The sequence below is a fragment of the Panthera leo genome, chromosome D2 (genome assembly GCF_018350215.1).
Source record: "Panthera leo isolate Ple1 chromosome D2, P.leo_Ple1_pat1.1, whole genome shotgun sequence".
Lineage (NCBI taxonomy): Eukaryota > Metazoa > Chordata > Mammalia > Carnivora > Felidae > Panthera > Panthera leo.
Window position 1 is genome coordinate 74593078 of NC_056689.1, and position 13996 is coordinate 74607073.

Sequence of the window (13996 nt, forward strand, 5' to 3'; positions counted from 1 at the left end):
TAACACTACTGAACCACGGATTCAACCAACCCTAGAGACAGCCTTATTTGCAGAGTTTTATTCCAAGGGATTAATACTTTTCCTAATTTGCTTAAATCACTTTGAATCAGGTGTTCTGTTTTTTGTAGCCAAAAGCATCCTGATGAGAAAGACTGGCAAGTCAAACAAGATTGAACTTGTTCATACTTAAATGTCAACTCCATGGACAGGTGTGGGAAATACAAGAAAGAACATTAGCAAGTTGCTCTCTGATTCTCTTAATTCTTAGACAGAAGATTATAAAAATCATAATACGCACATGGTGACAAAATAAAACCATGCAACAAAAATAAGTCTCGCACAACAGACCCTCTGTCGCATTCCCAAAGGCCCCATTCTACTGCGGAAACTTTTGTATATTCTTTCTAAAATGCTGCTTGCATATATATGAATATGCTTTATTTTCCATAATAAAGAGAAAACACTTGCTATAAAGAAATATTACATACTGCTTTGCATGTTGCTTTTTTTTACCTAATGTATCTGGAGATTTCTCTCTAAATGTACATACATGTTATTACCTTCAACTGCTTACTTTTCTACTGTTAAGTATCTCCCACAAGTTATTTAAGTAATAGTCCCCTGCTGATAATACAGATTTCTCCCAATGTTCTGTTTTGTTTTTTCAGCAAGGTATATTTTATGGAGAATAAATCATTTTGGAGATTAGTATTTCACAGATAGCAATCTTTATGCTACGGAATACAGATCAACCCAAACATCCCATTTCCTAATCTAAAAAACAAAGAGGAATTGCAAAAATGGTTAAGGGCCCCTGCCTTCAGTAAGAACACCAACATCAGGGTTCTATGGCTTGGGCACCTGGGTGGCTTAGCCGGTTTGACTGTCCGACTTCGGCTCAGGTCATGATCTCACGGTTCGTGGGTTCCAACCCCCTATCGGGCTCTGTGCTGACAGCTAAGAGCCTGGAGCCTGCTTCAGATTCTGTGTCTCCTTCTCTCTCTCTGCCCCTTCCCCACTTGCACACTCTCTCTCTCTAAAATAAATAAAGATTAAAAAAAAAAAATTCTATGGCTTTATATATTTAGGAGAGAGAGGGAGGCAAATCAACAAAGTCAACAGACTACAAACTATACTTATGGCATAATTCTCCAAATGAAAGACATCATAATGGAAGAAAATTTTATTATTCTACTTTTTTTATGGGGTGACTTACTTGACATTATCACACATCATGTTTTTAAATATATTGCTTAACTCTCTACTTTCCGAGGACAAGAAATCTTTCTTATATATCTTTATTTCCCAAGCACAGGATCTTCGATATGGCAGAAATAAAATAAATGCTAACACAGTGACTGCTGATTATTAATGCCTAATTGTCTATTCAGCAGTGTTATTTATGGAGTTTTTAAACAGTAAAAGGGTAAACAAGTCTATGTCAACACAATCAAACATTACTGAGGTAGATTAATTTCCATTTCTAACATAATACGTAGTAAAAGAGAAAGAACATGCTTAATTCTGCATCTATCTGTACTTAGGCCAATAAACTGAGATACTTTGGAAAGGGAAAACAGCTCTAACTTACCATATATATGAAAAGAGGCACAATGCTCTGCAATGCTCCCATATATTGTCCAAGGGCTATATTAAATCTTTCAATATAGAGATCTGGAGGGCTGGCCTGTGAGAAAGAACATAAATGTGATCATTATGCGAAACCAAGTATAAAGACTTTCCAATACAGATCTAAAATGCAAATACACTCAGAAGTCCAAGTCAAAATTCATATTGAAATTCCCAATAAAGAAAAGGAGAAGGTGTATATCCTGAAATTTAGTTTAGACTTCTATCTTTGTTTCGAAATCTGCTACGCAAAACTGAAGTTTGGTTTTGCTGTCTTTAAAAACTGTGTAACTTTACCATGCTAGCTAAAAGGCTTGCTCGGTTAATGAGTAAAAAGTTGAATTCACAAGTTGTATTTATTAAGATAAATGATTTTTAAAATTATCACTAAACTATGTGTACATTTCTGATAAGAACCAGGCTGTATTTGGACCTAGAATAAGGAAAAAAAAAAAAAAAAAAAAAAAAAAACTCAAGGAAATGGTACAGGCTTAATACACTATGAGAACGGCTGTTGGGGGCGCTTGGGTGGCTCAGCTGGTTAAACGTCCAACTCTCTTGGTTTCAGCTCAGATCATGATCTCACACTTGGTGAGCTGAAGCCCCACATCAGGATCCATGCTGACAATGCAGAGCCTGCTTGGGATTCTCTCTCTGCCCTCTCTCTCTCAAAATAAATAAATAAAATTTAAAAAAAAAAAAAAGTTTGCTGAATTTTTATAATTACCTTAGGCACAGTAATATTCCGAGTTCTATACCACTTCTATAGCTAACCAATTAGTTAGAAAGCAGAGACTTAAATGGTTCATATACATCTGCAGCTCTGGAGAGCAACAAAATAAACATAATACATGCCTGGCTTTTAACTCATTGTTACCAAAATACCAGGTCATAAAGCCATCGAAAGAAACACTTCCAATTTTACTGCAGGTTATGGACTGAATTATGTGTCCCCCTCCCCAAATTCCTATGTTGAAGCCTGAACTACTGTGCCTATATTTGGAAAAAGGAAGCAATTAAGGCTAAATGAGGTCATAAGAGTGGAGCCCTGATCCTTTAGGATTAGTGTCATGAGAAAAGATACCAGGGGGCTCAACCTTCCTCCCTCTCTCTTTCTATCTCCCTCCTCCACCTATCTATCCCCCAACACACTCAGAGGAAAGGCCATGTGAGCACCCAGCAAGCCCATAGCTGTCTACAAGCCAGAAAAAGAGCTCTCATCAGAAACCAAATCAGAGGCTACATTAATCTTGGACTCCCCAGCCTCGAGAACAGTGAGAAATAAATTTCTGTTGTTTAAACCAACCAGAGTCTGCGGTATTTTGTTATGGCAGCCGAAGCAGACTAAGGCACTGTGTTTTATGAAAGTACATCCATCTACCGTTGCATTTTATTCTCTAAAGGTAAATTAATTAGGTGCCATTTTAATATTGAAGAAACGCACAAATGGGCAAGTCATTTGTCTAAAATTAGAGAGTAAATAGGATAGACCCAGGTCTCCCAGCTACGAATTCATTCCAGAGCTAGAGAGTTAGGGGGATGGGCATGGCACAACCTGCCATGCAAACAGGTGGTTCCAACCCGGCGAAGTCTCACTACCTGACAACCATAACCTGCACAGAAGGTCTTGCTTTCAAACAAGGTATAAGGAAATGCTATGCTGAAAAGTGCTAAATTTAAGCAATGAAATTATAAAACCATTTCAGCTATACTGTTTTAGAAATGTCCCAATGTTCTAATACTATTTTTAAAATAAGACTTAATTTATACTTTTTTCAGTTCTACTTAGACGTTAGAGTATGTGTAGTGAACTGTCCTTACTTCTAATTCATCTTTCATTATTGAATAGAGGGTTGGCACAAACTAGGTCCTTTTTTCACCTTTATTTTTCTTGGTCCTCCTAATTACCTGCAAATTGAATGTTATTTCCATTCTACGTATGAGGCAACTAAGGGCTCAGAAGGAGTCACTTGTCTACAGCCCCACAGCCAGTAAGCCCAAGAACTAGGACTCAAACCCTGGTCAATCTGAGTCCTTCCATGTATCCACCCTCCTTGTTTGGCACCCTGTAACCTTTAGAACAATTCAGGGCACCCCATCTGCCTCTCTGCTTTCACATCTTGCTCCCTCTTGTACACGGCCCGGCACAGCACTCACAAGGCACTACCAAACAGTTCCCAAACAACGTCGGTGTGCTGTTGGAGACCTCCTTGACCCCTCTTCCTGAACGCCTCTATCACTAGGCCCTGATGAGACTCACCCTGGCTAACTTCTATTCACCCTTCAAGATTTGTGTCCCTTTCTCAAAACTGTCTGAGATATAGGCCGCCAACAGGGCACCATCCCTCTTCTTCACTTCTCCCACTAGCTGGTCTTCGCCACTAAACTTCAAGTCCCCGGAGGGCAAGACCTGTGTCTTTTCTTTATGCCTCCGCAGCTGACCACAGAACCTGGAACACAGCACGCAGAGATAAATGCATTTTTGCAAGGACAGTCTTCCTTAAATCTAAATGTCTCTAAATGTATCTAAATCTAATCTAATCTAGCCTTGTTTTTATCTAAACTGCTTTTTTATTATCTGACAAGACTGTATGACCTTAGGCAATTCATTTAGCTTTCTGAATTTCAATTTCCATAAATATGAAATAGGAAGAATACTAACTGTGCTACTTCTAAGATATGCCAACAATCAAAGAAAACAATATGAATATGCTTTGAAAAATGTCAAACATTACAAATGCATATGCAACTAGTGAGGATAAGTAAACTTTCTGAGTTAACCACCTATTTGTCTAATACTTCAGAAAAACCTATTAACATTATGAAAGGCAGTCTTTTGTTAACTAAAGAAGTTGGGGGAAATGGTTCCACATTATAAGCATACTTTTAACTATAACTAATGGACAGAATCACATGTAATATCTTTTTCTAAACTGCTGCAAAGAGCTCTGGAAATGATATTTCAGCATCCAAAGAAATAAATTTTAGAAGTATTATATGAGAAAAAGAAAATCTGAAGAGTTTTTGCATTAAAATAATTTTCCCTTTTCATAAAAGGACACTTTATCTATTCAGAAGTTAAAAGTATGAACACTGATCAAAAGGCACACTTAATAGCAGACAGAATAAATAAAATTGAATTCCTCAGTTATTCTTTTCAAGAATTCCCAAAGCCTCAAAGGTTATGAGTATTAAAAAGCACTTTTTGTACTAAATCAAATGTCAGAACATTCACTTAGCTTTTTTAGTTCCACATTTCATGCAGCACTTATTCAAAACCTTTTAAATGACAGGACTATAAATTATAACAGTCTTCTAAAATAAATCCAATCTCTTTACTAGGAACTAGAAATAACTGCTATTAAAAAAAATAACAGATTGTTCCTCCTTAAAACTTAAGTTCAGTATACCTTGGGCCCCACTGGGGAAATTGCTACCTATTTGATTTACATCATTTCAATATGAATGTATTTGGCTTGGACATTAAATGCAATTTTTTATCCCTAAAATAAGCAAGGTTCATTTTTCTTCTAAAAAAAAAAAAAAAAAGACAGAAAAGAAAAGAAAAACAAGAAAAAGCAAGGTGCCAGAAAAATGACCAATGCTCCAAACTTGCTCCAACTTTTCATAACAGACCTAGATTCCCTGAAATTCATAACACAGCTGGTAGGAATGTTTCAATCTCTTCTGTTTTTAAATGGGTAATACATTCATCTGGTTTAAAATTCAAATGCATTCAAAAGGAAGTAAAGAGTTTACCTTTACTCCTTCCTCGCTGGACCAACCAACACTTAATTCCTTTATATCCTTCCAGAAGAATTTTACATACATACAAGAAAATAACTATCCCATTTATATCCCTTTCCACCCAAATGCTAATATACAACCAAAACAATCTGTACCTTTCCTAACAACATTATCCTGCAGACTTTTATTCTAGTGGCTCTCAAACGTTTTGGTCTCAGAATCACTTGACACTCCTAAAAATTATTAAAGCTTCCAAAAAGCTTGTATTATATGGATTGTGTCTATCAATAATTACCATACTAGAAATTAAACCTTGGTTTTAAAAATATGTATTCTTATTTATTCCAAAATGACAGTAATAAAGTTATTTCATTTTAACACTTAAATGTTATAGTATATACTTTAGATTACAAGCTAGTTGTATGCAAATAACTATTTTCCCAAAAAAGGTAAGAAAAATGACAATGTTTTTACATTTTTGCCTCTTTAGCACCTGGCTTAACAGAATCTAGCTTAACTGCTAGATTCTCATACCTGCTGTTGTATGGAATCAGTCATGGTATGTTGTTTTGGTTGAAGTAAATGAAGAAAATCTAGCCTCACACAGATATGTAGGCAGATAAGGAAGGCATTTTTAATATCCTTTTCAGGTAATTGTGGATATTTTTCTTTGAAACTTGACAAGTGGTAGTTTCTTAAAGGTTAGTTGCAACAGGAAAGCTGAAACTATTATGAATTCTTTGTACTCTATTACATTAAAACCCACTGGCCTATCTTGTACTATGAATGGATCTTTTACCACATACGTTTTATATCATCATAAAGTGGTCATTTATAAAATACTGACTGAGTTATGCAGATCTTCCACACGTTGACACGTTTCACTATACATGAAAAAGAAAAAATTACATTTGTTACTATCACCACCTATCTCATCAGGAGAGTCTTTTTTTTTTTTTTTAATTTTTTTTTTCAACGTTTTTTATTTATTTTTGGGACAGAGAGAGACAGAGCATGAACGGGGGAGGGGCAGAGAGAGAGGGAGACACAGAATCGGAAACAGGCTCCAGGCTCCGAGCCATCAGCCCAGAGCCTGACGCGGGGCTCGAACTCACGGACCACGAGATCATGACCTGGCTGAAGTCGGACGCTTAACCGACTGCGCCACCCAGGCGCCCCAGGAGAGTCTTTTTAAAAGTCCTAGAAAGCTATCAAGGTCATGGTGGTAGACCATGCGGGTTTTCCAAAATTCTAATTTTTACTTCAAAGCTCGAATTTTATCATTGCCAACAAATACTGTCAGTTGCTTTCCTTGAAGTGACACACTTGATTTGAGAAAATGTCGAATATACCAAAGTCTAAACAACCACAGTTTGTCGTCATTCTTTCAAATAAAAATAGCGTCTATAGGAAAACAAAACCCAGCTAGTTTAGCTCAAAATTTATACAACCACACACAAGTGCTTTTTCTTAAAACAATCACTGTACTTTGGTATGTAGTTTCCCATTTCTTCACACAGGATTTTTTAAGTTTATTTTTTTTGTTTTTAGTAATCTCTACACCCAACATAGGGATCGAACTCCCAACCCCAAGATCAAGAGTCACATGTTCTTCCAACCGAACCAGCCAGGTGCCCCACACAGAATATTTAAAAAAAAAATTTTTTTTAATGTTTATTTATTTGTGAAAGAGAGAGGGCAAGCACAAGCACAGGAGGGGCATAGACAGAGGGAGACACAGAATCTGAAGCAGGCTCCAGCTGTCAGCACAGAGCCTGACGTGGGGCTCAAACCCACGAACTACGAGGTCATGACCTCAGCCAGAAGTCGGACGCTTCACCGACTGAGCCACCCAGGCGCCCCCAGGATATTTTTTAAAGTACCCAAAGTTACCATAAAGTTAATAATTTTCACTGCTTTGTCTAGCATATTCTTAAGTGAAATGCTTTCGTTTTCTACTGCAGCATGTGAAAGTGAAGATCTGTGCAAAGGCACCAACAGTTTGCACCACTGCTTGTGCACCACCAGAACAAGTATCAACACAGAAAAGGGCAAAAAACATCTTAGTAGTACTAGAGACAGTTTCAATTTTGCAGACCCCTGAAAGGATTTCAGGGAAACTAGTAAGTTTCAAACCACACTTTAAGAAACCTGTTCTAAGTACAATATCTGAATGTACTAGTTAATCTCCATATTGACAGCTTGTTTTCAATCTTTTGTTACCGCAATGTTGCAATTAATAACTTCAAATAGATGTTATTTTATAGACAGCACTTTTTAAAATATTTTTAAGTTAAGAAAAAAGAACTAGATGATAGTCTTATGGATTATGGTATAGGAATCAAAAGAACTTTGGCAGCACCTAGTTTTGAAGACCCAACCTGCTAAGAATCGCTAACATTTTATATATATACACACATGTATGTATGTATACATATATACATACACATACATATAATATTATATTATACATATAATATATATGTATAATAATATTGTATTATATTATACATATAATATATACGTGCATATATTATACATATATAATAATGTATATATTATTTATATATAATATATAAATATATAAATAATATATACATATTATTCATTAAGAATATTTCTTAGAGCAAGGAGGGAAGAGCTGGATTTGACATACCATACCAAGCCTTCACAGAAGGGAAGGAAAACAAAAGTTTATCTTTAGTTTTGAAAGCTAGATAAAAAAGTGTGGTCAGTTATTCTAAAGGGATGTATATTAATTTTACAGCACCATGATTTATTTCAAGAATTTTACTAGACAATAGACTTAAAAATACTTACGATCGAGGTCAGTACTGCCAACAGGACTTTCTGCGATGATGGAAAAGTCCTATACCTACACTAGCCATGTAGGGCTACTGAGCACTTGAGATGTATGTAATGAAACTAAGGAACTGAGTTTTTATTCCATTTTCATTTGAAGAGATGCACATGGCTAGTGGCTATCAAAATGGACACAAATGTAAGATACAAACAAGTTCCACAATTTCCTATTTATATCCCTCCTCTTCCGCCTCTGCCCCCAACCCCATCCCACCAAAATGAAACATGAAAAAAATTTTTTAGAATATGTGCTTTGGGGCACCTGGGTGTTGCAGTCAGTTAGGCAACCAACTCAGGATTTCGGCTCAGGTCATGTCTCACAGTTCATGAGTTCAAGCCCCACATCAAGCTCTGTGCTAATAGTGCAGAGCCTGCTTGGGATTCTCTCTCTTTCCCCTTCTCTCTCAAAATAAATAAAAAATTAACCTAAAAAAAAAGAATATGTGCTTTTATGTTCATAGTAACATTGTCTTCAAATAAAGAAATGACTTTTGCATGTTAAAATGAAATAGGGAAGAAGAAAGGATGGGAGAGGAGAGTCTAAAACACATAAGGCTACTAACATGTATCTTTACAGAAGTAATACATGTTTACTAAAATTTTAAAAGATTAAAAACGCAATTGTAGAAAAACCACCACTACCAACATTGGTAGATAACTACCATTAACATTTCCATCTGTTCTTGCATGTGTGTGCATGTTTTAACAAACACGGAATTACATTATTTTGTAATCTGCTTTTATCACTCAGCTATACAGCAACATCTCCTAGGTCAAATACATTTCTACCACATAATGACCATCTGGACACACCATTGTCTATTTTACCTGTCCCTCTTCATGAGACACTTAAACTGTGCTTTACTGTTTATATTATCCGGTCTGCATGGATACTTCTCTAACCCAGACTAGAACTTCAGTGGTGCAAATGTGTTGAGTGGCTTCAGCCATAACACAGTCTTCTATTTAAACAAGATTGACACCACTCCTTGCTTAAGAGAGACCAGGTTCAGCAACAGTGGTGCACTTCTCCAGGCCAGCGGGTCTCAAAGAATGTTGTTCTCCACATCACCCGAAGGGCTTGTTAATGATGCAGATTCCTGAGCCACACTCCACAAAGTCCTAACTCTGAAACTTTCCAGAAGTGTATAGATATATATTTTTAAAATATTTATTTATTTTGAGAGAGAGAGAGAAAGACAGACGGACAAAGCATGAGCGGGGAAGGGGCAGAGAGAGAGGGAGACACAGGACTCAAAGCAAGCTCCAGGCTCTGCACTGTGAGCACAGAGCCTGACATGGGGCTCAAACTGTAAGATCATGACCTGAGCTGAAGTCGGACCCTTAACCGACTGAGCCACCCAGGTGCCCCTCCAGAAGTGTATATTTTTACTGAGAATTTCAGGGGATTCTTTAAACAGCTGGTCAGCGGCCACTAAATATTTAGAAAAGTCGAGCATAGACCACTGTGAAGGAAAAGCAGTTTTATGGGAAGGAAGCCCAGAGGATTCAAGAGAGGGTTGAGCAGTAATCACCCATGCAACACAAGGCATTTACTGCATGACAACAGGAACAATTTAGCTGCAAACTATACTCAAATTAGTAAAAAATGATACACTAACATTTTAACATTAGTGATAAACTCTACCTAAATTTTTATTTTAAATGTAACAGCTTCTTGACTGTTGTCAAATCACTGTTGTGATTATAAAGTTATTAAAATGTAATGGAAGTTCCATATCCACTCAGAATGCAGAAAGCTGCTAGAAAACATCAGTCCCACCCTCATGATAACAAAAAAACTAGTTAAAATACATAATCAGTTTTCCAAACTCATCAGGGATCTGAGGTCTCTGTATTTTACAGCTGCACTGTCCAGCTAGGTGAAATGAATTCTAAAGAGTGACCAGCTCCGTAGTGCCTGCCTGGCTCAATTGGTAGAGCAAATGACTCTTGGTGTTGGGGTCGTGACTTTGAGCCCCACGTTGAAGGTAGAGATTACTTAAAAAAAAAAAAATCAGATATATATATATATTTTTTTTAAAGTTTATTTATTTTGAGAGAGGGCAAGCATGTAGGTCGCACGCAGGGGAGGGACAGAAACAGAGAGGGAGAGAAAGAGAATCCCAAGCAGTTTCCACTGTCAGCATGGAGCCTGACACAGGCTCGAACCCATGAATGGTGAGATCATGACCTGAGCCAAAATCAAGAGCCAGATGCTTAACTGACAGAGCCACCAGGTGCCTCCCAAAAATAAAATGTTTTAAAAATAATAAAAGTAAAAAGTGACCAGCTCATCTAAGGAAAGAATGGACACATGAACAGTTTCTCCATCAGTGATGGCAGCCACAAAGGCTGGTAAGAAAACAACAGAAACGGTAACAAATCATTAAAGGCCACGTAGAACTAACAGTTCAGAATCCCCGTGAGCCCCAACACAAGGATAGTCCACACCTATTCTCCAGTTCCTTTTTTTTTAAGTTTATTTATTTATTTTGACAGAGAGTGAGTCGGGGAGGGGCAGACAGAGAGGGAGAGAAAGAGAATCCCAAGTAGGCTCTGTGCTGAAGCCCAGAGCCAAATGCGAGGCTCAATCCCAGGAACCGTGAAATCATGACCTGCGCTGAAATCAAGAGTCGAATCCTCATCCAAATGAACCACCCAAGCACCCCATTCCAGTTCCTTTATGTAAGTTTCCACTGGGTCTTTGAGAGTAAACTGAATTAAAAGTCCAGCCTCTGTGACCCTGATTCCTATAGCTTACCCACATTAACAGTGACTAAGCTAGGTGACATGGCAGTTACAAAAGGTTCAAGGATTACTTAATACAGGAAAATATCTAAAGAAGTCAGATGGACTAGGATGACTTCTCACTTTCTACACACCTCACCTCTTTTAATACTTAACAAAAATTACCACTTATCCCTATTTGCTTATTTTTTAAAGAAAACTTTTTCCCTTATCTTTTCCAATTTAAATACATGACTCTGTCTCAAAACAAAAAGTTTATTTTAAAAAGAATATAACTGGGGACTCTTGACTTTCGCTCAGTTCGTGACCTTACGGTTTGTGAGATCGAGCCCCACATTAGCCTGCTTGGGATTCTCTCTCTGCCCCTCCCTCATTCTCTCTCTCTCAAAATAAATAAATGAATATTTAAAAAATAAATAAAAAGAATACAACTCATATTTGTACTCTGTATACACTGTGATCATAAATAACTACAAACATCTATTCATTACTGGAGTGATTTGACTCTCTTGCTAATCACAAATTCCATCTTCAGGATGCTGTTTTAAGTAACAAGTAGATGGTTCTAGTAATCTCAGCTGTAAAGCAAGCACATGCTTTTTATCAACAAGTATTTTATTGGATCTCTCTCTGAGTCTGACACTATGTTAAGCCCCATGAGGGCATATAAAAAGAAAACACAGTCCCTATCTTGAAAAACTGACAGTGAACTTACTAGAATTATGGTCTGCAGAGGGTTGAAGTATCTCACTGGCAAATTCAGTGAGACAAGAACAACTTTGCTATAACAAGTGCTTTAAGTTTCAGTTTGGATAAAAAAATAGATCTCAAAATAACTTTTTCAAAAAAAATTCAGTGAAATACACATATGAAGAGCTGCCTACCAGTTGGCAATGATAATTATTTTACTTGAAATCTATGTAGAGACAATAGGCAATTTTCTTATTATCTAAAATCATCCTGGGGCTCCTGGGTGGCTCAGTCGGTTAAGCATCCAACTTCAGCTCAGGTCATGATCTCGCGGTTGGTGAGTTCAAGCCTCATGCCGGGCTCTGTGCTGACAGCTCAGAGCCTGGAGCCTGCTTCGGATTCTGTGTCTCCCTCTTTCTCCCTCCCCCGCTTGCACTCTGTCTCTCTAAAAAATAAATAAACATTAAAAGAAAGTTTAAAAAATATCATACTCAGTAAGGATTAAATAGCATATTCGGGGGATGAAAGTTTTTTTCAAAACACACTCTGTAGTTAAACAGAGTACAGAAATTCTAGCCTCTAAAAAATACGTAAAATTTCAAATTGGCCACCAAGACAACCAGTTGAGTTATGCTGCCACCCACTGGACAAAACACAAACAGCAAAGCAACCCTTGCTCTGACTTCAAACACCAAGACAATTTGGCTCAGTTTGTTGGCGGTTTGGCAGTAAAGCTTTTATTTGTAATCTGGTGTCTCTGAAGAGCGACACAAAGTTAAATAATGTTGACTAATTGTGGTTTAGTTTCTATTAATTTCCATTATTACCAATAGGTCTGGAGTCAAATTATATTGACCTCAACCAAGATATATTCAGCTCACGAGACATTAAAACTACTCCAATCTTAGTAAAATAAATGGTTTAAACACAATTACTTGACAAATACTCATCTAACCGTTCCAAATTCAGCCCTACTGGGGAATAAAAACTGCAACATCTTTCTTCCCCGTGTCTGTTTCTGTGGCCTCTCCTCAGAACCCTGAACTCAGGTTAGTATTACCGGTACCATTCCTAACACGTCAATGTTATTGTCCCGGCCTGAGAACCAAGCCTGTTTAAACACAATATTCACGTACACGATGTACAGCGCAAGCTCCAGATCACTGACCAACTGCTGGAAGGAACACACTTGTGAACAGGTTACTGGCTACAAAGCTAATAGATGAAAACATCAATAGCTGTTGTGAAAGTGAAAATATACTCTCAAAAGAATAAAGTGCATTAATGTATACAATAAATTTATCAACATTACATGGGGGAAAATGCCTCATGATTGCTCTAATGGATTCTGGATTCAGATGTACACAAAAATAATCAAAGTATGGAAGTGTCATTTAAGACAGTTTTAAGAGTACAGAATGTTCTATCCATTAAATTCAATTATCCAAATGTTGGGGCAAATAGGATATTCTAAATACTGTCAACTCAAATACTTATCTCAGTGACTTAAAATAACAAAGTCTGGATAAATAAAATGTACTATAGGGGTGCCTGGGTGGCTCAGTCAGTTTGAGCGTTTGACTCTGGATTTCGGCTCAGGTCGTGATCTCATGGTTTGTGGGTTTGATCCCCGAGTTGGGCTCTATGCTGATAGTGTGGAGTCAGCTTGGGATTCTCTCCCTCTCTCTCTGCCCACCCCCCACTTGTGCACACTCTGTCTCTCTCTCAAAATAAATAAATAAGCTTAAAAAAATAAAAATAAATAAAACGTACTATAACCATACAATGCAATGTTATTCAGCCATAAAAAGAAATGAAGTATTAATCATGATATAAACAGGAATGAACCTTAAAGCAGATTAGTGGTTGCCAGTGGCTGAGAGAAGGGGAGGGTGGGAAAGTACTGCCGGTGACTAGCGGTTTTCTTGCTAGGGTACCTACGACGTTCTTTAAATTAGCAGTGATGTGGGGCGCCTGGGTGGCTCAGTCGGTTGAGCGACCGGCTTCGGCTCAGGTCATGATCTCACAGTTTGTGAGTTCGACCCCTGCGTCGGGCTCTGTGCTGCCGGCTCAGAGCCTGCAGCCTGCTTCGAATTCTGTGTCTCCCTCTCTCACTGCCCCTCCCCCACTCATGCTCTGTCTCTGTCTCAGAAACAAATAAACATAAACAAACAAATAAATAAATACATTAGCAGTGATGGCTGCACAACTTCATGACTACACTAAAACCAAGTTTGTACATTTTTTCAATGAGTGCAAACTGGGAAAAAAATACAGAGCAAAGCTTTCTTCCTCAGGCTACAGGCCCATCTTGAAA

The 13996-nt window shown here is 37.6% G+C and overlaps 1 protein-coding gene across 4 annotated transcripts in view; it reads right to left on the reverse strand.

The window, feature by feature from the left end:
• CACUL1 (CDK2 associated cullin domain 1) overlaps nt 1-13996 on the reverse strand; it is an 82868-nt gene that overhangs the window by 30979 nt on the left and 37893 nt on the right. For all 4 annotated transcript variants that reach the window (XR_006194812.1, XR_006194810.1, XR_006194811.1 and 1 more), the window contains exon 4: nt 1592-1687. Coding sequence is in view for 1 of the 4 variants with exons in the window: in XM_042909156.1 (XP_042765090.1) it covers nt 1592-1687 (96 nt within the window). In the remaining 3 variants the exon portion in view is untranslated. The remainder of the gene's footprint in view (nt 1-1591; nt 1688-13996) is intronic.